At 35.4% G+C, this 26,080-nt stretch overlaps 1 protein-coding gene across 8 annotated transcripts in view; it reads right to left on the reverse strand.

The window, feature by feature from the left end:
* Positions 1-2,382: 2,382 nt before the first annotated feature.
* The window catches only part of CCDC91 (coiled-coil domain containing 91), a 332,348-nt gene continuing 308,650 nt past the window's right edge, over positions 2,383-26,080 (reverse strand). For 7 of the 8 annotated variants that reach the window (XR_003140462.3, XR_007406415.1, XR_007406414.1 and 4 more), the window contains one exon: positions 2,383-3,497. Coding sequence is in view for 5 of the 8 variants with exons in the window: in XM_049102557.1 (XP_048958514.1) it covers positions 3,387-3,497 (111 nt within the window). In the remaining 3 variants the exon portion in view is untranslated. Of the gene's footprint in view, positions 3,498-24,258; positions 24,959-26,080 lie in introns of those variants that run through there. The other variant, XM_025455496.3, reaches the window with a different exon arrangement.

A 26,080-nucleotide genomic window follows, 5' to 3' on the forward strand; every position in this document is an offset into this window, starting at 1 on the left:
ATACTTGACTCAGTGCAGAATAACACCGATCATAGGGACATTGTTCTGGTTTTGATTTCAAAGCAATCACTGAGCAAGGCTCCTTTGAATTGGAACATGAATCAGCATTTAGCAAGGCTGAGTTTAAACCTCTACTCCAGATTCTGAGTGACAGAGAACTTCTAAATAGGGCACTGTTTGTTCATAGTTTTAGGTATCTGTGATTTACTTGGCTTTGTTAGACAATAGGGGCTTTGGTTCAGTTATATTTTTAACATTCCTTAAAATAAATCAAAGAGTGTTCCCATTTTGGATGTGGATTAGTATGGTGGAGGAAATGAAGAATTTACAAGTGCCGAGTATCCAGGGATTATGCACTGGGCTCTGTGCTGGATTGCCTTGATTAATATTCTTTTGGTTGCATGGAATAGAAACTGGCTCTGGCTAGCTTAGGGGAAAAAAAGTAAGTGGTGTTGGCATGCTGGAAGAATATTTGGGTATCTCACAGAATCCAGGACTCGGCAAAGCAGGGATCAGGGGACTTCTGACCTCAGAAGTTCACATGTGTCTCCCCAGGGTAGTAGTTGAAGGGTCTCACTGGATGATTCTTCACAGGAGGCCCAGTGAAGTCTGGTCTTCACTTGTGCGTTAATCAAGGTTAGAGGGGCTAGATAATATGTTTAACCAGTTGTTTGTGGGCAACCACACCTGGATTTTGTGGGCAGCTCCCAGAAAAGGGGGATGATTGTGAACTGGTGGCCACACTAGCAAGGTTTACTCTATGCAGCATTTTAAAAGCTTAATTTAATTTTCACAAAGAGCTTATAAAAATCACTATTTCCACCTCACAAAGAGAAAACTGAGACTCAAATTGGTTAGGTAACTTGTCCAATGTTCCACACTTAGAATGTGGCAGAGCCAGGACTCCCAAATAGTTTTATAAGGGAGAGTAGTCTTCTTCTTAAGATTAAAATGTTAGGAGAGTTCATGAAGTAAGAGTTCCAGGTATCTTCTCATGGAGAGAATATTAGTACATGGAGAGGTATCTCCAGTGTACTAGAAAGAGTAAAACTGCATGTTGAAAGCTCTGGGATTGAATCCCAACTCCACCTGGTCATCATGGGCAAATAAACACCTCTCCACTAATAAATGTGGATACATCATCTCCTTCACTAGGTATTGTAACTTTCTAGGGTCATTGGTATACCATGTGAGAATACTTGGCACAAAGAAGATACTCATTTAGGGGGGAGGGAGAACTTATTTATTAATGAACCCTCAAGCATGCTATTAAAAATGGAGTCACAGTTTGAAAATGGCTTTCTTGTTCCAAAAATCTAACTGCTGTCTTATTCTCAGGCTTTTCAAAATAGTACCTTAGTCACCTAAACATAAAAGTAGAAAATGCTACGTAAAAAGAAGTAAGAAAATCATAAAGAAGGCAAAGAAAGTTTTATACACAAAACATTGACTACTTTTCTTTGAGACTCTGGGCTCACATTTTTGGGAGAAACTCTTACCTTTAGACACGGCACAGTATTTACGCATTTAATTCTCTTAGGACACCTCTGTGGGAAAAAAGCACTCTAGCAATCCGAGAGCTTATGGTTATGCTTGCTAGGTGTTCTGCAAATATTTGTAGATTGATCAGTTATCAATTTGTTTCAAATTACTTCGGACAACAATTAGTCTAAGTCAACAGCAAAGCTGTAACCCCAAATAGAAGAAGAAAAAGCCAATCTGGTGGTAGGGGGTAAAAGAGGAGTGTACACCATTATATTTTCTTGACATTTCTACTATCTCTGCATCTTAATCTCTCTGGATCTAGTGAACTTCTATGCTTCATTTTCATCTAACTCATATTTAAGTGACTTATAAAATATCATTTTAAATTCAACAACACAGTGCCAAATGATTTTTTTTATTTTTTAAAGATTTTATTTACTCATTAGAGACACAGAAAGGGGGGGGGGCAGAGAAAAAGGCAGAGGGAGAAGCAGGCTCCATGCAAGGAGCCCAACATGGGACTTGATCCCGGATTGCGGGATCAACGCCCTGAGCCAAAGGCAGATGCTCAACCGCTGAGCCACCCAGGCGTCCCACCAAATGATTTTTAAAGATGATATAACATTGTGTTACTGGCTTGTTCCTAAATTAAAAGCCCTCCTCCTCTATTTACTATGCTGCATGTCAAACAAGTGGCCTGTTTAATTTCTTTTTTAAATTTATAAGAGGAGATTAAGTAGTTATCAACATTTAAAGACTGTTCATAAACATTATTTTAGATGTTTGGGGGATCTATATCAAAAACATCATCCATGGATATAGAAGTTTGAGTAAGAAAGATTGTTTAAGAAGAATTAGCTTTTTAAAAAGATTAAAAAAAGAAAACTAATAACCAAGTGAGTTTTTGGAGTTCTTTTTATTACACTGAGAAATCCCAGAAAAGTACAAAGCCCATGGAAATAGAAGCATTTCAGAAAGCAAGACAAAATGTTTGTATACATTTCAATGACAGTATTTTAGTCTTGATGTTAAAAAAACTCATGATTTTGCATTAAAGTACATTGCTCATGATTAAATACATTCTGAAGTACTGGGAAAGGATTTTATCTCTTTTATATTTGAACCTGAATTTCTACAAAATGGCTAAGTTATAGAGATTTAGAGATTTAGTCTAGAGATTTAGTTCACGATATGATTAGTAAGAAAGATGATTTTATTGATTTATAGTGACTTCGAAGAACAGAAACAGGAAATAAGCATATATCACACACATACCCCTTTAAGCAGTACCTCAGATCAAAGCTGAATTAATATAATAATGTTCAGTATTTTTAATTGCCACCAATGAAAATACATAGATCCCACTACAGAAAAGGGGTCTGGTAATATCAGAATGTTTCTTTGTCCTATCAATGTTTTATATCAAAGTTACATAGATAAATAAGTGATGTTGAAGTCCATGCTGTTTCTATTCTCAAAATCAAATAAATGTACGATTACATTCTAGAATCTTATCAAGAGTCACTGTGAAGCAATAAGTGAAGATATTTACTACTTTTGCCAAATATGGTATAATAGGCCACCAGCGGCTATGAAGTTTAATTAGCTTTCGGTCATGTGGCAATTTTCAATGGCTTTTGGGTCACATACTTTCTGTTGCTGCTACTACTACAATTACTGCTACTAAGAAAATGACAGTAAATATAAAGGAAAAAACAAAAGAAAAATAAATTAGATCTCGTGATAGTTCTTCTAAATATTGGTTTGGTTTACCCTTGAAGTGGAAATCAATTCTCCAAGGTTTGGAAGGAAAACAAAAGCATCTTTATAATTCACAGCATGTATTTTAGAGGTCTAATGATTTATCCATTGCCAGTGTGGGTTAGCTTGTCATGTTCTCTTTATTCAATGTCAACTGGTTCTGTAGCTATTAAAGCACTTAACTGTTTCTGAGCACAAGAGAGGAACAGTTCCAAACTGGACAGGCTTCTTTGGCGGATGACTTGATCAAGCTGTTGGTTTTTGTTTTTGTTTTGTTTTTTTAAAGAGAGAGAAAAAGAGAAAAAAAAATATACTTAGTTGACAGATAAGGAGTATTATACCACTGAAGTCTACTAGAGAAACCTTTTAGATGATGATTTACAAAATCCACTAGTGCTTTAAATTCAGAGACAATGTAGTCACTAATTCTGGCCTACAATATTTAAAGTGAGATGATAGTTATTACAATTTTAAAATTGATATTGGTTGATATTCAATTACTGGAAAATATAAATTTGATCAGTGATTTCAGAAAATAAAAATATAAAAATGTCAGTTCTTAATGAATATACAGACCAAATACCCACAAAGATCATAAAAATATGACAAATGTGAAAAACAAAAGAAATACACAGTACAAAAATACAGTATAATTACATCATGCATAGAGTTTAGCAGAATAAAGAAAAAGTAAAGAGATCATGTCCTGAGACTGAAGGTAGAGAAAGTTCTTGGGACAGGTGTACTTTAAGAAATACTTGATATTGTTGAAACTTATTTGATCTGGTCTTCCTACTGAGTTAAAAGACTGTTTTAATGTATCAATAACAAATTAATATAGTGAACAAAAGTTTAATAATAAAAGTCATATAAGAAATAAATTTTTGGATGGTAAGGATTATTGAATATATCTAGATAGTTTCTAACTCCCTTTCTGCCCTAAAATATTTGCCCAGGGTCCAACAGATACATGAAAAGGTGCTCAACATCACTCATTATCAGGGAAATGCAAATCAAAACCACAAAGAGTTTTCACTGCACACCTGTCAGAATGGCTAAAATTAAAATCATAAGAAACAACAGGTGTTGGCGAGGATGTGGAGAAAAATGAACCCTCATGCACTGCCGGTGGGAATACAAACTGGTGCAGCCACTCTGGAAAACAGTATGGAGATTCCTCAAAAAGTTAAAAACAGAGCTGCCCTATGACCCAGCCATTGTACTAGTGGATATTTACCTAAAGGATACAAAAACACTAATTCAAGGGGATACATGTACCCCTATGTTTATTGCAGCATTATTTACAATAGCCAAATAGTGGAAGCAGCCCAAGTATCCATCAATGAATGGATAAAGATGTGGTTTGTGTGTGTGTGTGTGGGTGTATGTATATATAAATGGAATAATATATAATAATATTATAATAATGGAATATTATTCAGCCACAAAAACGATGAACTCTTGCCATTTGCAATGATATGCATAGAACTAGGGAGTAGAACGCTAAGTGAAATAAGTCAGGGAAAGACAAATACCATATGATTTGACACATATGTGGAATTTAAGAAACAAATGGACAAAAGGAAAAAAAAATATGAGACAGAGAGACACACCAAGAAACAGATTCTTAACTATAAAGAACAAATTGATGGTTACCAGGGGGGAGGTAGATTGGGGATGGGTGAAATAGATGGTGGGGATTAAAGAGTATATTTATCATGGTGAGAATGAGTAATGTATAGAATTGGTGAATCACTATATTGTACACCTGAAACTAATAGAATACTGTATGTTAACTATACTGGAATTGAAATAAAAAAACAATAAAAAAGTCAACTTGCCCATGGTGTAAAAATAACCAATGACAACACATTGCCTATAGGTTATAGAACAATGAAGGAACAAAAAAAAAAAAAAAAAAAAGCCAGGTAAATTCCATTTCACAGTATATACCTGTCATACTTATGCAAAAGCTGACATAATCTTCCCATAAGCTTTCTTTAACATAAGAAAAAAAAAGTCCAAACAAGAATTCTGTTAAATTCCACTTTTATAATCCACTGATATTCATTCAAAATGACTGAAAAGCTGGAAGGTTAAAATGTTGAAATATCTGAAAAATTAGTTAATAAAAATGCATTTAGCAAAATGCTCATGTAAAAAATGGAACACTACTACTACTACTCCTTTCAATTCTAACAGTTTGGGATTTTAGTGAACATACAGAAATAGGATTTCTATTTATCCTTTTTCCTCTTTTTTTCCCTTCCTCTCTCAGATGATCCCTTCAGGTGAATATATGCCTCGGCTTACACATGTCTATTAAACAAGTTGGTTCATTACAATATAAACCCCAAATGAGCAGAGATCTTGTCTGTCTTGCTCACTATTGTATCCCAGCATCTAGAAGGGGGTTTGGCACATGTTAGAAACTCAAAAAATATTTGCTGAGATAGAATGAATCAATAAATTATGTTATTTTAAAGATTTTATTTATTTATTCATGAGAGACACAGAGAGAGAGGCAGAGACACAGGCAGAAGGAGGAGCAGGCTCCATGCAGGGTGCCCGATGTGGGACTTGATCCCAGGACTCTAGGATCACTCCCTGAGCTGAAGGCAGACTTTTAACCGCTGAGCCACTCAGGCATTCATGAATCAATAAATTCTTAAACAAAGCTAGGCAATCAATCCACCAGGAAATGACAGATCCATGTTTAATTCTAAAAGCAAAAATGTGCTTGACCTAATCTAAAAGTAGGAGATGAAGGTGAATTTTAAAAGTTTTATTTTAATACATGTAAAACAAATTGAGATATGAATATTTATATTCATATTTGTATATATATTAAAAATTTTGTACTTGGTCCAAATTCAAATAGTACAAAAGAGTGTACTACCCAGGTCTAGTCCATTCCCAGGGGTTTCTACCTAATTTTCAGATGCTTTCAAGCATGTAAAGACAGGATTTTAAAAATATTTGGTCCAGAGACGCCTGGGTGGCTTAGTGGTTGAGCATCTGCCGCATCAGGGCGTGATCCCAGGATCTGGGATTGAATCCCACATCGGGCTCCTTGCGGGGAGCCTGCTTCTCCCTCTGCCTGTGTCTCTGCCTTTCTCTCTATCTCTCATGAATAAATAAATAAAATCTTAAAAAAATATATTTGGTCCAGATCTTACAACTGTTGACTATGAGAGGGTTCACACAATCACTTGTTTCAACTGTTATTACTGGAAAATTTCCCTCATTTTTAAGAAATTGCTTGACTGTATTCCACGATTTATGTAGCCACTCTCCCCACTGATGAAGACATGTAAGTTTGTTCCAGTTTTGTCCCGTTTTTGAAGCATCGAGGAAATTAACAACCTGAGTGCACTCCCTTCAAAAGATATTCAAGGGTATCTCTTGGACAGATTCCAATAGGTGAAATTTCTACATCATAAGATTTGCATAATTTTAAATTGTGATAGATAGTACAAAGCTGCTTTCCAGAGTAAGGGTGCTAACATATTAGTCCCTTCTGCAGTGTTTGAGAGGATCAGTTTTCCCTGTTTTTTCTTTCAAATGGCTGTATACATTTTCCACTGTACATTTATAATTATATATACATTTATAAAATAGATATTTTATTATTTATTTAAAAATTATTCTATTGATAGACATTTGGATTGCTCCTAATCTTTTGCTATTAAATCAATGCTATAATGAACATCCTTCAACACAGATCTCTGTATACCTACGTTAGTACATCTTATAGAGTTGGTTAAGCCAAAGCATATGTTATCTGCAATGTTACTTCTATCATGAATCAGGTTTCCAAATAGGGCAGAAACTGTCTTTGGGTTCCCTATTCTGTTCTACTAGACAATTCAACTACCCCCACACAAATATAATGCTGGCTTAATTACTACAACTTTATGATAAATCTTAATGTATCACATATTAATGAACATATTACCAACCATACCATCAAATATTTCAGGAGAATATAAATTAGTGAACATTTGTAATGAAATTGAATTTAGAAGGGAAATGGTCAGACTAGAGATAGTCTGATATCCTTTTTCTTATAGCACAAAAGCCAAGCAAAATTCAAAAGTGTATTTTTTTGAGTTAACATCAATAAGCAATAGAACATTTCTTTTTGAGGCAAGGAAATTATGTAATCAGGGAGGATGGTTGTATTCGGAATTGTATGTAGAGGATGGTGTCAGGCAGGATAAGACACATGGATTCATTTTGGAGGGGGCTTCAAGGGTGTTTTACAATGTTTCATAAATGTTAGCTTTAATAGTTCAAAGTCTTCTAGAAGCCTCCTAGAATAATCAGGAGTTGCACTAAAATAAAATTTGAATATTTTAGAATTTATGAATATTAGAGGAGAAACTTCTTCTGAGGGCCTATTGCACAAACACACATAATTAACATGCAACCTGTGATTGTTGCTAAGTGACAATAATCATCTGTATTTAAACGTTCAGAATGAATACTCTGTAATTTTTTAAAAAGTAGGTGTATACATAGGGCAAAAAGATTTATTTAAGCATAACAAGCACTTCTCTCTTTTTTGCCTGTGGACTTAATGGATTATATGATGATGGATATACTGGTTTTGGCTTTAGGCAGCTCCAAGGTTCACTTCATATCTTTCAGCATGCCACCCCAGAACCCTCTGAAGGCAAGGATCCATTAAATCAATGGGAACTCAACACTTTAAGGAGCAATGGGGATCCCCTATGGGAAGGAAGATAAATTGGGCCATCCCAGAGCCCAGAGCTGATCTTCCAGTTTTGGTGAGTCCTTCCTGGACATGATACAAAAATCATGTCTGTGAAGAGGAACACTTGAGATCTTTTCACTTATAAAGATGGCAGATTCCTCTCTCTGAAATAAGTCCATCAAGCTGACGTTTTAGGCAAGTTCCTGAATTTCAACAGTTTCTGTTTTATTAGGCATTACTTTATTATCCTTTATTGAGACAAAAGAATTTTGGTAAAATAATTCAACTCTTTTTGCCCCTTGAAAATTGGGGCTTAGTGCTGTATTTGTGGCTTTCATTTCAAAGTGAGTCAAAGATTTGTACTCTATGACTTCATCCTGACAATATTATGTCCAGAGTAGTGGTGGCAAGCATTTCTGAGTATGGGTTTACAATCTTTTCCTAAAACTATAGCTCTAACTGTTTTGTTTTCGCCTCCATTTTCTGTTGTTTCAGCTGAAAAAAACCCTGGAAATTCTGAGGTCTCTGAAACAGACACCTCGGCCTTTTAAATCTTTCTTCCCTCTTTGCATCACTTCAGTTTGCATACTGCTGAAAACCATTTCAAAAGGTACGATTTGCTAAAAGTTAATAGGTCAGGAGGAAACAAAAAAGAACACGTGACTTCCTAGTAACTCCTTGAATTAGATTTACATTTCCATTAGTATTTCATGCTGTAGCAAGAAAGAGAAAAAGACCTCTAGGTCTTAGTTTTCATTTCAAAATACAATATGATGGATGGTAAACTTCTATTGGTCTGAAGAGCACAATTCAGTCCATTACAAATAAATATGGCTCTTTTTAATAGAACTGTTAAGAACACTGTTTACATCCCAGAAAATCTGAAACACTGTTTTTGTGTATGTATGTATTTTATGTGTAATATATATACATATAATACACTTAGTACTAATTGTGGTTTCAATATCTTTTGGGGCTTCTACCAACAAGATATAGAAAGAGATGTGAAAGTATTGAGTTTACCTTTATCAGTGTTACTTCTCAATATGCCCTCCACTATATTAAACTATTCTTTAAAAAGTGATCTAATTTTTTCAAAAAGCTACAATGGATATAAAATTCACTGAGGGGAAAGTGATTCCATAAGCAAATGTTATCAGTTTAGTAAGTTTTATCGGTTCAGTTTTCACATTCATTAACAAGCTCTTTCATGAGCATTAAAGAAAGGTCAAGTATGATGATCTGAAACTGCAATTACTCAGACAGATTTTCCAGTTAATATCATCATACTGGATAAGAAAGATTGTTTACCTTTTAATAAGAAACGAAATAGTTCTTCAGTCACTTAATTTATTATAGTGCTGACCTTTTAATGGTGTTATTTGGATATGAATGCCTCTCTTTTTCTGACTTTATTATATATCTCCCCAACAGACGCTAATGCTGTTGTTTCATTTACATATTTGAGATTGAGGCAATCAATTAATCGATTACTCAATCAGTTGATCAATAAAAAAAAAGTCAAGATTTACCACTATTTGTACATTATTGCTCTGAGGCCTGAGCAAAAAAAAGTATATTATAATATCCTTGTCCTTAAGAAGTTTACAATCTTTTTGGAGAGACACACATGCAAAAATTGAAGAGAAATTAGGTGCTGATATGTAAAGACAGAGTCCAATGGAAGATCAGAGACAGGGAGGGATCATGGCAGGAGGATAGCAGTGAAAAGTTCATGAAGGCAGGACTTGAACAGGCGCTCAGGGTATCAAGAGAGTCTCCTTAGACAAAGAGAAGATGGGTTAGAAATTGTAGGAAAGCAGATTAGAACAAAAAGAGACTGTCACAAAAAGAGACTGTCGAGAGACACTAAGGAAAGAAGCTTGAATGTAGTGGAGAAAGCCTGCTTAGGAGTATTCATACATTCTTTCATTTGCTCATTTATTCAATATTTCTCCAGCACCTACTATGTGCCAGACACCATTTTAGGAGCTATAAATACAGTGGTGAATCAGACAATTCTCTGTTCTTACATAATTTATACAATAGTTTGAGGAGACAAAAACTACTTTTCAGGTAGAGATCAGTACTATAAAAATGACAAAGTAGCATTTCACCAAGACAAGGGGAAAGCTTTTGGGGTAGCATGAATAGAGAACAGCACATGGACAAAGTGGTCATGAAGAGAGCTGAAAGAAATGAGGGAGGATAGGAACCACACAAAAGCATCAGGAAAGAAAGAAATTTTATGGCAGATGAAATTTCAAGAGCAAAGTCCAAAATGTGGGTTCAGATCTGGTTTGACTGGAGTGGCAACACATTTAATAAAACTGGAGCAAAATGAGCAAGGGGGAGAAGGAGGAAGGATCAAGAAGTAGACAGTAGCCAGAACATGTAGGACACTTTAGGTCATGGAGGACATTGCAGAGTTTTGAAGAGGAGTGTGATCATACTTAAGGTTTGAAAAACATCACACTTTGTTTCTGGGGACAACAGACGGTAGTGGGACAAGAGTGGAAGAGGAAAACCCAGTTGGGAGACTTCTGGTTTGGGAAAGATATAACATTAATCAGACTGCTGGCAGTGGAAGCTTAACAGCACATCAGGCTGGGAACATATCTGAGAAAGGATCAACTGGAGCTGCTGATGGATTAGGAGTGTAGATGAAAGGAAGAGAGAAATAAAAGGTTATTCTTAGAATAATATTGCCATTTATTGGTGATGGGCTGCAAGTGGAGTAAGGTGGCCACAGGAAAATGAGAATTTTGTTTTGGACAGGGTTAGTTTGTATACTCCTATCATATATGGCAGATATTGGATATAAGACTGAAGTTCAGGGACAAGATCAGGACAAGATCAAATTTGGAAATCATCTGTATCTAAAGACATTTAAAGCACAGAAGACTTTATGGAATGAATGTAGATGAGAGAGAAAGGTCAGAAAATTGAGACCTGGTGCACTGTAACACATGATCTGGCTAAGGAGCAATGGGAATATGAGGTTTGACAGATAACTATTGTAATGGGTTGAATCGTGTCCCTCCAAACGATGTATTTAATTCCGAACTCCCGCATCTGTGAGTATCACCTCATTTGGAAAAAGGGTCTTTGCAGATATAATTAGAATGTAAGATGAGGTCATACCAGATTAGGATGGCCTCTACATTGACTCACTAGTGTCCTAATAAAAGACAGAGAAACACAGAGATAGACATGGGGAAGAATACCACATGAAGATGGAGGTGGAGACTGGGGTGATGTGGCTATTAACGAAGGAATGCATCAGATTGCCAGCAACATTGGAAGCTAGGAGAAGGGCATAGAACAGTTCACGCCCTGGAGCTTCAGAGATAGTGCGGCCCTCCCAACACCTTGATTTCAGACTGCTAGCCTCTAGAACTATGAAAATAAATTTCTGTTGTTTTAAGCCATCCAGTTTGTGGTACTTTGTTATAGCAGGCCTAGGAAACTACTAACAATGATTTTTCCAAATTGTTGAGGTCCTTACATACTGGAGGAGTGTTTCCCACAATGTACAAAACACCATTTTTATGTAGCACATGTCCTGGTTTTTTTTTTTTTTTTTTAATGCTGTTTAGTTAAGTAAGCTTGAGAAATGCAGGATTAAAAAGAGTTTCTTTTCCTTAGAACTTCTCAGAGCTTTTGTGCTCATAAGCATTGTTAACTGCCAAAATGGCTACAGTAGAGTAACACTTGTCATACTTTTTAAACTTTGAAATTATCTGTGCATGTGCATAAAGCATACTTTGGAAAATACCCCACATATTAATTTTTCTTGAGAACTTCTGTAGACTGAAAACAAACTGCAAATATTGGAAAAAGACTATATTGATTGAGTTTCCTCTTAATGAATAATCGGAATTTTAGTGGAAAGACATTATGAGACTTCTTAGTCTAACATCTGCATTTTATACTTATGGAAAATTGATGCTCTGAGTGGTTAAGAGATGCATTTCACAAACTTAAATGTCCTCCTACAATTAAAAATCATAGTTTTAAAAATATATTTAAATGTATTAACCTGAGTTTATGTTTGCTTAAGAAAAACCCTCCTAGGTAACAAGTGCGTTCTAGGGTCTCCCTGAGTTTTTGACAATGGATAGGTAAGACTCATCCCTAGTAGGTGCTGAGAACTATTCTGGGTGCAATGACATCACCACTCTTAGCCCTGGTATAGACATGAAGGAAGTGGATTATGGACTGACTTTAAAACTTAATATGCGAACATAACTATAATGGTCTGGTATGTTTTATGAAATCATCATAATAAGGGCTGATAGACTTGAAGAAGAGCAAGTTATTCTTGAGTGGTGATTACTTTTATTGTGTAACATTTAAACATTTTTGCTCTAAACACTACCCTCTTTACTTTTCTTCTGTATCCTCAAATTCTGCTTTTCATCAATTTAGCCTAAGGAAATATAGACTTCTCTGTAATATTACTAGTTGCATTAAGGGAGGTTCTATGGTATCTGTTTTATTATTAGTACACTAACCATATAGAGTTTCTCTTTTAAAATAGTCTTTTCTTTATATTTTCAGAGAAGCAAATTCAATTGCAAGAGGGATATACTGTATATAAAGCTTGAGTTTAGACATGAAATCTCCTCTCTGGGACTATAGCTATGTCATTATTTTAAATCATGTTGAAAGAGACTTTGAACCAACTTTAGGATAATAATGTTATATAAAGTACATGTTTAGAATAACTCTGACTCTAAAAGTTTCGATATAATGTCAGGACAGTGGTTTGAACTAAGGCAGTGCCAGTTGCCTCAACCTTGAAGTTCAGAAATGTAGGCCCAACCTCTTTCGCAGAACATTTGCAGGCCATCATTCATGACCCATGAAGACTTTCAATCCAAGGTTCACATCTCCTTTTCTCTTTGAGAATACTTTTCAATTTTAAAGGGTATTTCAAGTCTATCTGACTATTTATAGAGTTAAAAAATGTCAACATATAAAGAAGTTGTGTAATTTTCTACCATGCCCAAGATGAATTACAGATGCTCTTTTATAGTAAATGAAAAACGGGTATAAAGAGACTTAAACTCTATTGGCCACAACTAAAGGATTGTTTTTTTGCTTTGTTTTGTTTTGTTTTAAGATGTCTTGGGGTAAGTAAATTCTCTGTATTTGAATCATCTAAAATAAGTTCTACATATTTGGGCAGTTCTGCCTTTTTATCTCAAACTGCCATAAGAATCCACTGGGAAATGGGAATATTCATTTCTGCTCTTCGCTAAATCATCTGGACAGAATAAACCAATATGCATTCCAGACTCTGATGTGCAAGCAAACCACCTTGGAATACAACCTTATTCGATCTTAAAACAGTTGGCCAGAAAAGGATGTACTGTAATAGTGAGTAAATATTTAAAAAAAAAAGAAAAAAAGATTTTACTCTGACTTGCCTGGTAGGCAATAGACTTTATGGTATGAACTTCTATATGTGAAATTCAATGAATTTGGGGTGGGGGGAGGGATTCTGGTAACAACTGCTTTACTCCTGTGACAATTTCCAAAGAAAACCTTAAAATTTCCAAAACAACGTAAAAAATGAAAGCCATTGATCTAGGGAAATTTTGGAAAAAAGGTAAAGGTAGATAAACTGTAATAGTAGTTATGCAGAAATTCTATCTTAGGGCTCTAAACTATAAGGTTATATTTCCCCATTAATAAGTTCCATATTCTACTTTCTAGAATTCATTGGCAAGCAGAGTGTTTATCTCAAATATAAGATAGATTGATTCTGGCAAGGCAGACTAACTGATTTTAATATGACATTCCACACAAAGTTTTTAATACAATTTGTTACATGCTCCCAAACAGTGAAATAATCTTTCTCTACATATTTTTTCAAGAACTTGGTTACTGCAAATATTGCAATATGTAGGATGACCTTTTTGTGAATTAAATAAACATGAGGATCCTAAACAAATACTGTTAAGTAATAAAATGTTTAAGTAACAAACACAAACTCTTGTATTTTTATCAATTCTTCTTTTTAAATATTTTTAGCAATTCTTTTGTGTTACTATAAGGAATAATATCTGCTAATTACTCTCTATCTCCTCTTTTGTTTTGATCTTCAGCAACATATATTTCATCTTATTTTGAAGCAGAAGAAAGAATTACATGACCTCTTGTTCCTGTCTCTCCATCCTATCTTAAAATCTCAGATGACTGATACAATTTGCCTTATATGTGTCAATCTACAAAAATAGGCAAGTGACTGTCCACAAGGTTTATTTGGGAGCTCTGTGCACACATATACTAAAGATGATTTACAATGCATGATCGATAACCCTGTAATGTGGAATTAAGTATTATCTTTTCTTGTTTTGAGATTAGTGTTACGAATTCTCGATAGGTAGTGCTTGCTACCTGCCATGCACAGGTGAACCTCTTTATGTGTTGTATTAGTTGTCTCTTATTGTGTAACATATCACCCCAAATCTAATGGTTTAAAGCAAAAAACAACAAATATTTATCATCTCACAGTTTTGGGCAAGGGAACTGGGTTCTGCTTAACTGAGTGCCTCTGGCTCATGGTCTCTACTTAGGGGTTGCAATCAAGTACTTAGCTAGGCTGTAGTCAAGTCAAAGTTCAACTGGGCAAGAACCTGCTTCCAAGTTCCCTCAGTGGCTGTGGACATGCTTCAAAATATACATTTGTAACAGAGCTCAGGTGAGGCCCCTCAGCAAAGTTGCTAATGTGATGGCAGCTGACTTCCCAAAGCAAGCAATCCAAGAGAGAATGAGAGGGATCAAAAGAACACCAAGAGAATGAGAAAGCACCCAAGACAGAAGCTATATAATCTTTTCATTTCCTCTCAGTCCAGCCCAGGCTCAAAGTGGGGAGATTACATTAAATGCAGGGCATCAATGGGAAACATTGTATTGTGTTATTTTTATTCTTTTGGAACTCTATGAATGAGGACACTGAGGCTTAGAGACTGATAACTGGGGTGAGTGGCAGGGCCAGGATTCAAATCCAGCTGTATGACACCAAACCTATTCCCTGAATCACAATACCACATTGTCTTCTCAGATAAGAACTTCAGTTATGACTCGGGTCCTTGCCATAATATCTGTTGTGCTATAAAACATGCAAGAGTTTCTTGCATTGCATACACTCATGCAAAAACCTGTCAAGATGCCTAAGCCCCACAGATAGTCATTAAACCATGTAATTATCTTCTCTTTCTAAATAGGTTCTGGAAAGTTTCTCTTATATTAATATACAAATACTTCCCTGAAAATGCAACAGAAGTGTTTAAAGAAAAACTAGCACATTAAATACATCATATAAGAAATCACTGCCTTAATTTACAAACCTCAGTGACCATATGTAAAAACAACAGACTACTTCCTGCTAGGTCCGTAACAAAAGAAAAGGCAAATGTAATTCATAAAGGCATTGTATGGTACAGATCTCACCTAGTTTTACCTTTGAGACTAAGACAGTCTTCATTTGCTTACTTTCACATCCCCATTACTACTAATACAACTGGCCAAGTACACAGTGTGAGATGCGCTACAGCCATGATGCATAACTGATTCCCATTAGGAAATCCTCAGTATTCAAAATCAAGCCAATGGAACAAAACACCATTTAATTAAATGGAAGTTAGTGTGAATAGACTTTTTTCTCTCATTTTTAATATACAGGACTGCTCCTACTCTTCATTCAAAATTTTATGATGTGTACTTGATCAGTGAGGTCTTAAGGAAAAAAATACCATCTGTCTGGCATATTTTAAAACAGATTTATCCTTCTGAGGAAACCAAGTGGGAAAACACCAAGTCAGTCCTCTTAAAATACCTTGCTGCCTCCCAGCTGGATCAAGGAATGTAAGAAAACCCTCACCATCCTCCTTGTAAACGAGTAAAGGAAGTTTGCTTTCAATTAAGAAAGCTAAAGTTGGATATTATTGCCTAAAAATGGCAAGAGCACCTGCTCAAATAGAAGATGCTGAAAAATACCTAACATTAAACACCCACCAAACAGAAGATATCAGAAGTCAGGGATTATGGCAAAGCGTATGAACTCTCTCTCCAATAAAATTCCAGTTTAGTTCCAGGAACGATATGAACATCCTCAAGCCATCACTCCCAAGACTCCCTTCCAGCTAGGGGTAGCTCAAGACATGAGAGTGTAAGTTGCTGGGTAGGATCTCTTAGAAGAGTTCCTTAAAAATGGGACAGACACCTGTCCCAAATTCTTTTTCCTTTAATTTTTCCATTTTTCCTTTCTCCTTCATCACAAATGTGTTTACTGGAGCTCCAGCTACTATTCTGTAGCCTTAAAAATGTAAGCCAGTGCTAAAGATAGAAAAAGCACAAAAATAGAAGGATCCTGAATCATTTTATAATTTTGTTAAGCTTCCGTCCTAGCTCTAAATTGCTTGCCTCTGGACTTACTGATGCTGTTATTTCTAGTTTTTCTTATTAGGAGACAAATATAGATCCCAGTGAGATATATACCAACTTTATACTGTGCATGACTACCATCAAATCAGAAACCAAAATTTACTTTTTAGAGTATGAGCTAAAGAATTTGAGGATAAGCTCAAAATATTAAGTGAATGAGACTAAAATTTCCAGCAAGTTGGCCATCGTAATGTGGGGACTGAAGAACAACTGATGAAATAAAATCTCCTGTAATAGCTTGAGTATATGAATGCTAAAAATTAAAAATAAAATAATCATAATGATCAGGTTATATTGATCACCTTAACATATATATATTCAAGTTTCAATGGCAAGTGTCTTTTTTTCCTCTGCTACATAAGAGTATTTGCATTCACAAACTAGAAGTGTAAAAAAGAAAAAACCCTAAAAATATTGAAAAAGCATGTAATGGGGATAGATTCTAAACTATAGGAATAAAATTTTGCCTAGACAAACAAGTTCACTTAGGATGTCTGGAAATATAAAACTCCTAATCAATTTAAACTTATGAATATTATATGTAAAATATGATAGTTTTGTTCTTAGGAAACTCCAAGCTGATTCTGCAGATTAACTCTGATAAGCAGAACAGACCTTCTGATACGTACATATTTATATTAAATCTCTATCAGTTTCACACTCGCTATTTGACGCTCATTTACTGTTCATCATGCTTTTAGTTTTTTATTTTATTGTTTTAAAGATTTATTTATTTGAGAGAGAGAGAGAGCAGAACAAGAGAGAACACAAGTTGGGGAGAGGGGGAGTGAGAAGCAGACTCCCCGCTGAGCAGGGAGCCTGATGTGGTGCTTGATCCCAGGACCCTGACATGAGCCACTTAGGTATCCCTCACCATTATTTTTAATAGTATGTACATATATATGTGTATAAACACATATAGGTATTTTTAAGGTTTAATTTATTTACTTATTGGAGAGAGAGAATCAGGGGAGGAGCAGAGGGAGAAGGACAAGCACACTCTATGCTGAGCATGGAACCCAAAGTAGGGCTGGACTATTATTGGCTGAGAAACTGGGAAAAGTTAGGGATGATATTTAAGAGAGGAAGACCACCACACTAACGCAGATTTTAGACACTCTGCCATAAAAGTCTTCCTCTGATGTAGCATTGAATCTGGAATTGCCAAAAGTCCATTAGTTCGTGGATTGGTGTAAAAATGACCAAAGCAGTATTTATTTTTAAAGGATTTTTGAAACCTAGTTAAGAAAAGACATATTTGAGTCTTATTTAGGTAAGGGCAGCAGGAAAAGGACATTGGGAGTATCATTGACAGTTTCTACATGTACCCTACATGTAGGAAACAAAATTACAACTGCTCTTTTTGACTGAGGAACCATGTGGAGCAATCATCAAAAAGTGGGGATGAAGTTCCAGAAAACAAAGAACTGACTGGCATTTACTTCTCTTGGGGAACTTTATTTCACTATTTGATGATCATTCCACATAGCTTCCTTGGTCAAAAAGCTAACAACCTACAATGGTCCCTGGTATAAAACTCTGCACAAAAAGTGGCACAAAGTATTAATATTAGGACTTAGCATTTCTTCCCTCATTTCATCAGGTTAATTTCATACAGCTGACCCTTGAACAACACGGGTTTGAAATATATGGGTCCAATTATATGTGGATTTTTTATAGTATAGTACTGCAAAAATGTTTTCCTTATGATTTTCTTTTTTTTCTTTAAAGTTTGTTTATTTATTTTTAAGTAACCTCTATACCCAGTGTGGGGTCAAGCTCATGACCCCTAGATAAGTTGAATGCTCTTCCAACTGAGCTAGCCAGGTGCCCCCTTCTTAATAACATTGTCCTTTCTCTAGCTTACACTATTATAAGAGTATATAATACTCTTATATAGTACACGTAACAAGGAAATCTATGTTAACCAACTGTTTATGTTATTGATAAGGGCAACAGTAAGCTATCAGTGATTAAGTTTTTGGGAAGTCAAAAGGTATATGTGGATTTTCAACTGTGTGGAATGTCAACACCTATAATCTCTGCATTCTTCAGGGGTCAGCTGTATTTTCAGAAGAAGTCTCAAAAGTAGAATGGAAAATAAGAACTGACTAAATTATGATCATCACTTCTATTTTACAGATGAGGAAATTAAAATATCAAAAAAATTCTGTATCTGAGAATTGGTATTAAAAACCATATTTAGAACATGTAAGCCCCTGGCTTCAGAGTGTAAGCTCAGACTGTTACACTGAACTAATGTACAAGTAAAGGTTTAATGAAAATATTTGTGGGGGGAGGCTATCTTTTTAAATCAACCTTAGTAAGTTGTTTTGGAAGAATGAATAACACTATTAGTAAAAGGCTATTCAGGTCCTAGAATATATAAAAACATTTGATAAATTGTTAACAAAATATGTGTGTGATAAAGACCACAAAGTATACTTCTGTCATTCTAATCAAAGAGTGAAGATGTTGGAAAAGCTAAGGAAACACCTTTCAAAAAAAGTTTGAAAAAGAAATCACAGCAAAGTAACATTGTAGAATCTGATTCTCATTACTCTATTTTATCCAAAAAAGTTAAGTGGGAGGGGGAGCACAGTAAATAAGTATTAAAGATCCTCTTAATGGCTATATTTTCCATATTCTCAAGTTCTTATAAAGAGAACAATATAATTTTTAATTACATACATCTCAATAATCTTCAGTAATGCAAAAAAGGGAAAAGTAGAATTGAGAAATATATTTACCAGATAATCAAAATATCAAAACTATAGTTACCAACAACAAATATTTAAGTGTGACTTACTGAAAAAAATTAATCATAAATTAGTTGACAAATGGACACAAACTAGAACAATTAGTTTAGAAGAAAATATTCAAAGATAGTACACAACCCCACAGGGAAGCAAACTATTAATAGAAGGTAGAGTGAACAAATTTAATGTAAAAATAAAGATTACTTGTGTTGGAAACTTGCTCCTAATGAAAGAGATTACAGGTGTTCGATTTTGAGTATGAATAAGGCAGTTACAATTCTACGAATGTCAAAAAAGAGACTCAATGAAAATAGTCTGAAGTAGAATTATACCATAATTAAAAGCAAGTAACTTGATTAAAGCTTCATGTAGACATGTGTTTTGCTTATAAGTAATGTATACTAAATATTAAAGAAATGCATTGGTATAATTTCCCAGATAAAATATGGAATTGGGGCTATCAAAACTAATTAATGGTGTCCAAATATTACATACTGCAAGGCAATAATAATTATTATTTTTTTTAATTTATTTTTTTATTGGTGTTCAATTTACTAACATACAGAATAACACCCAGTGCCCGTCACCCATTCACTCCCACCCCCCGCCCTCCTCCCCTTCTACCACCCCTAGTTCGTTTCCCAGAGTTAGCAGTCTTTACGTTCTGTCTCCCTTTCTGATATTTCCCACACATTTCTTCTCCCTTCCCTTATTTCCCTTTCACTATTATTTATATTCCCCAAATGAATGAGAACATATAATGTTTGTCCTTCTCCGACTGACTTACTTCACTCAGCATAATACCCTCCAGTTCCATCCACGTTGAAGCAAATGGTGGGTATTTGTCATTTCTAATAGCTGAGTAATATTCCATCTTCTTCTTGGTCAATATTTAATAGTTTGCTGAAAGAAAGAATGCTACTGACTACTGCTTCAAGGAGTTCTTCAAATAGAACTTACACTGCCCCATCCCAATATTACTTTCTTGGACACACATATGGCCAAGGATACCCATTTTTTTAATGGCTGATAAAGGTTAGAGATTTATCATGTTACATGGAATAGAGAAAACTAACTACACATCAGTACCTTACAAATCTGTGACACTGTTTTCAAATTGGTTTGATTTAGAGGTCTCTAAAATTTTAGTAGATTTGCTGCTGAAGCGAGCACGAGGTCTCTAAAATTTTGGTCCTGTATGCCCCCTTATGCATTTTTAAGTTGCTATCTAAAGTTTTTTTTTTTTTTTAAGATTTTATGTATTTATTAATGACAGACACACAGAGAGAGGCAGAGACATAGGCAGGGGGAGAAGCAAGCTCCTCGCAGAGAGCCTGATGCGAGACTCAATCCCGGATGCTGGGATCACACCCTGACCCAAAGGCAGATGCTTAACTGCTGAGCCATTCAGGCGTCCCATTATCTAAAGGTTTTTTTTTTATCATAAGTTACATGGTTATAAAGGATGGAATTTCCAGTGTATTATACTTGACATCATAAATAGAACAATTAGTTATGTTTTTAGATGTATCCCAAATATATCCCACATCATTTATTAAAAAAAAAGTACAAATGTACTCTTTAACAATCTGGAGTTTTTACACTATTCCTTCTCTTTCTTTAAACTTCTATACTTAACCACTGTTTCCTTATTTTTATCTTAGCAATATCTTATGCTTAAAACTTGTACTGAAATACGTATATTTAAAATTAAAAAACACTAATTACAAATCTGATACCTTGTTAGAGATTAAATTACGATTTTAAAGTCCCTTCAATGTGAGCTCATCTGATATTATATTAGTTAAGGACTGCTCATTTTAAGTCCACATTTTACTGGACACATCAGCAGCATTTGACAGAGATATTCGTAACTTGGACGGAGTCATTTTTTTTCACTTTCCTTTTGGCACATCTTTCTGATCTCCCTGCAGTCTTCCCCTTGCTCACTTGGTTCCAGCCACCCTGTCTTCCTTGCCCTTTCTCAAATATAAACAAGCGCCCTTCTACATCAGCCCTTTGTACTTGGTGTTCCCTCCATGTGGAATATCCTTCCAGATGACTGTGTGACTTCATCACTCTGTACATTCAGGTCTCTTCCTAAATGCCAACATCAGTTCATCACCGAGGCCTCTTCCATGCACTTTATCTAAAATATAGCACACCTGCTCTTCACTCTGATCCCCAAGGCATTTAACATCCTCAAATATCACACATTTGTTTATTGTCAGCCTTATGCTTCACTAATATGTAGGGTCCCTAAGAAAACCCTAGGAAAACAGGGACTTGATGTATATAGTTCTGTCTCTCCAAGGTCTAGAGCAGTACCTGATACATAATAAGGACTGACTAAATGTTTGCTGAATAAAGAACAAAATAAGAATGGGTAATTACTAAATTTGTTTTCAAATTTTTGAACAGTCAAATGATATTTTTTTTTAAGATTTTATTTATTTATGCATGAGAGACACACACACACACACACACACACACACAGAGGCAGAGACACAGGCAGAGGGAGAAGCAGGCTCCATGCAGGGAGCCCAACATGGGACTTGATCCTGGGTCTCTAGGATCATGCCTTGGGCCGAAGACGGCGCTAAACTGCTGAGCCACTGGGGCTGCCCCCGCTGAGCCACCGGGGCTGCCCTCAAATGGTATTTTTGCCTTCACAAAAATAATATGTACAAGGGATTTATTTATTTATTTATTTATTTATTTATTTATTTATTAAGAGAGAGCGAGTGAGATAGAGAAGAAGGCAAGAGGAGGGGGGCAGAGGGAGAAGGAGAGAGAGAATCTTAAGCAGACTCCCTGCCTAGCATGGAGCCTGATGCAGGGCTTGATCTTATGACCATGAGATCATGATCTGAACTGAAATCAAGAATCAGATGCTTAACTGACTAAGCCACCCAGGTATCTCTATGTACAAGAGATTTAAAATGAGTAAAAGAAACTGCAAGTTATTTTATAAAGTGCTCAGTACACTAGTTATGGTATTCTTTAAATTTTCGTCATCAATTAATAAAATAGCATGTGAAAAAGATGTTTGCATCCATAAATAATGTATAACACAGTGCCTTTATCTTTACAGTACATAGATATAATCAAGATGAATGGGGGAGTAAAAGAACTAGTAACAATAATTTATGAAATTACTTGAAAATTATACACATTTTGAAATTTATAACAAAACGATAATATGAAAAACTCTGTCCAGCTTCTTCATTTCTATCACTGAAAATTGTTTTGAGAACCGTTCATTTTCTCAGCTTTGTCAGATTTAATGCAGCGAGAGCTCCCAGCTGCTTTCTAGCAGTGCCCATTTTGTACTTCTGAAACTAGAAGAATTAGGTAATGGCATGTTGAAATCTCTGAAAGGCAGTATTCTGGATTGCTCCATCAGTCTAGATAATATTCCAAATCCTGAAACAGCCTGGAATCACAAGGAGCACCTAATGGGACCTAATGGAGACTTTTGGTGGTTTCTGAATGCATAAGATCTGTTTGCTCAAGTACTTTTTAATAACCAGTCCTCTGGTCATTCTTCTCTGTGCATTGCCACATTAGCTACATATGCTTTTAAAAAATTACTCTTTAAATCCAAGCCACACCATGGAGATACAAAATTATCTCTCAAAAAGAATTATGCCCTTGTCTACAGATACCTTCTTCTCTAAGTGGAGAAGTGGCCCTGTACCAGTTACTATGGTGGCGAAATAAATTATCCTAAAACAACCATTTATTATGCTCATGAACTCTGTGTATTAGTGATCTGAATATGGTACAACTCTAACAGCTTGCCTTTGCTCCATAATATTTGGGATCTCAGCTAGAAGACCTGAAAGTTAGAAGCTAGAATCATCTGAGGGCTCACATCTGGTGGTTGATGCCGGCTGGAGGTTGGAAGTTTCAGCTCCTTTGCATGTGGGTTTTCCATGTGGTTCCTCCAAATAGGCTAGCCTGAATTTTGTCACAGCACAATGGTTAGATTATGCCAAAGGAGAAAAATGGGTAGGTGGAAGCCTTATTGCCTTGTTTGATCTAGCCTCAAAATCACTCAGTGTCACATCCATCAGATCCAATTTGTTGAGGCAGGTACAAAGTTCAACCCCAGGTTCAAGATGAAGAGAAACAGACTCTGCTTATTGACCATATAGCAAGAGAATGTTGGACTGGGAACATGGCTATGGTCATTTTTGAAAACTACAACCTGCCACAGGTCCTAATTAGGTACTATTGCTTAGCGTTGTCAATTTCCCGAGGGTGTTAATCTTATCTCCAGTTCAGATAACTGTTGAAGCAAGTCAATATTCACCTAAATTACAAGAGGCAATATGAGTCTCTGAATTGCAGTCAGAAAAAAGAACTTCAATCTTTCTGGTACTCTAAAGGCAGGGAAATGCACAGTTGAAAATGAAGAATATATGGAAGATGAAGCAAATACAAATAAAGATAATATTTGAGAGGCAAATTATTTTCCACATCAGTCTTGTTTTCAATAAACCACTGGTGATTGGACTTGCTTTTTGTCTTAAAAAGACAGAACTTTAAGTTACATCACATGTTTCCCTGAGAAACATGCCCTTGCCTACACATATTATGCATGTGTCCCCACTGTCTTGGGGTGCTTTCTCAGCAAGGAGAAAACAAGGTGCACTCATTTTACCCTACTGACTTTACATAAATCCCATCCTTAATCTTGTGGCTTTATATTGTTCAGTGAGTTAAGCAGTGTGAAAATTCTCCTAAAGCCTCAGTGTAAATGTTTCTTTAATCCTATTAAAGCTACAAAACAGACCCATATGAATGAGCAAGAAACTGAGCTAAAGAACTCTCTGACCTTCATGCCACTGTCAATCTTGGCATTGACTTCATTGGTCAGCATTTCCTTCTACTGTGGAATGGTTCAAATGGAAAAGCAAAACTTTAGCCTATTCTTGTCTAGAACACCCAAGTCAAACCTGTATGCCCCTACAGTCAAAGCTCTGGAGAGGATTCTGAATATATTTTAAAAAGAAAAAAAAAAGGGTTGAAATATTAGACATGTAAAAAAGACACAAAACAACACAACTATCTATTTAAATTGGTTTTCTCTTCTTAAAGCTATGACACAATTGATATATTACATATTTAAATAAAAAGTATAAATCAGGAAGCAACATATTTCCCATTCTACCTCTGAGAGAAGACAATTAATCACTTTTGTCTTTTACTTGTTTATATATATTTTCCAAGACAACATATATATAGAGAGAGATATAGCCAAATATATTTGAATATACAAGGTGATATTATTATTCAGGACATTTTATAGCCATATCAACAAATGTAGATATCAACAAAAGAATTAAATATTCTTTTAATGGTGTGCAGCATTCCACTGTAACATAATTCATTTAACCAGTCCTCTACTGATGGACATTTCAGTTGTTTCTAATTTTGAAACTATTCAAAACTTAAACTCCGTTGTGTGATTATGTGCCATGACTGTGACAAAATCACAACTTTGCAGTTGATGAGGATTTACTGTTCACCTTTCTTTTGGAGCTTCCAAGGCAGTTGACAGGGAAGAGAAAGTAAAGACGTGGATATATAAGATGACACTCTACTTCACAAAACAGAGAAGTCAGGCAGTTAAAATGCGTTGGTAGTAACATTCAGGACTTCGGTTGTTAATGAGGCTCTTGGGAAAATATAAACACTCCTCTTGAATTCAAATCTCAAGCCTGCCCACCACATTCTTGTTTTCAGCCTGAGCTTCTGGCACTTGAGCCTGCAATTGAGGCCTTGCATCAGATGCCAAACTAAACATTTGGGAACAAGAACTGTAATAACCTCCTTTTTTGTTTGTTTGTTTTAAGTCATTTAAAAACATACAACATAAAGTAAAACAAAGAAAAATTAGGTCGGGGAAATAACTCTACAAAATAGAAAACTTGATAGCTTTCAAAGCATTTTCTTGGATATTCATTCATACATTATTTGGACTACAGAAGTAACTGTCAGGGTATATTACTATGGCCTTTGGAGCAGAGAAGGAAGGGGAGATATGAATTTCTTCACAGACATTAGTGAAAAATACAAAAAAATAAAATTACCTGAATGTACTGGATGATGGTAGAACAGAGAGTCATTCAAATTCACCTTCTACATCTTCAGGTCTAGCTAAGTTTGCACAATTGACTAATGGGCATCCTAGTGAGACTTCAACTGACTATGTCTGCTGTTGTTAATCATGAACTTTTTCATGTAGTTAAACCCTGCTTTACTCTCTGTTTTAAGAAGAGGAAAATAATTGCCTGCCCCTGAAGGCTTTCATATTAAACATGTCAAAGCACATTACTGATGATGTAAAAAGAACTCTACATATTTAGCATAAAATATTTCAGTCAGAAGCCTATTCTCTACTTAAAATGACAGATTGTTCTCAAAGGCCTAACAGAATCTGTATACTTATTAAAAGAACATGCTAGCATCTCCCCAATTAGTATTTAGAGCGCTATGTAAAGACTATGACAGGAGAGTGGTTCCCTTTGGGAGAGTAGTAGTGATGGAAAAGAGCCATGGGAAGGGGTGGGCTGAGATGTTGGCAATATTCTGCTTGACCTCAGTGCTGGTTACACAGGTGTGCTTTCTTTGTGAAAATCCATGGAGTGGTGGTCTTCTAGTTTATGTTAAACTAAAATAAAAAGTTCTTATAAAAGGAAGCAGCTAGTAGGTACAACCTCATGTATTATAGCTAATTTCTCTTGCTGCTTAAAATATATTAATAAGTTATTAATAATCAGTGCAACAAAATTTAAAAAAAGACGTTTCTATACTGATGAATTAGCTGGTTTTACACTACTGTGACTCACTCTGTTATGTATTTTCTAAATACAGATGTTTTCTTAGT

This window comes from Canis lupus, chromosome 27 (genome assembly GCF_003254725.2).
Source record: "Canis lupus dingo isolate Sandy chromosome 27, ASM325472v2, whole genome shotgun sequence".
Lineage (NCBI taxonomy): Eukaryota > Metazoa > Chordata > Mammalia > Carnivora > Canidae > Canis > Canis lupus.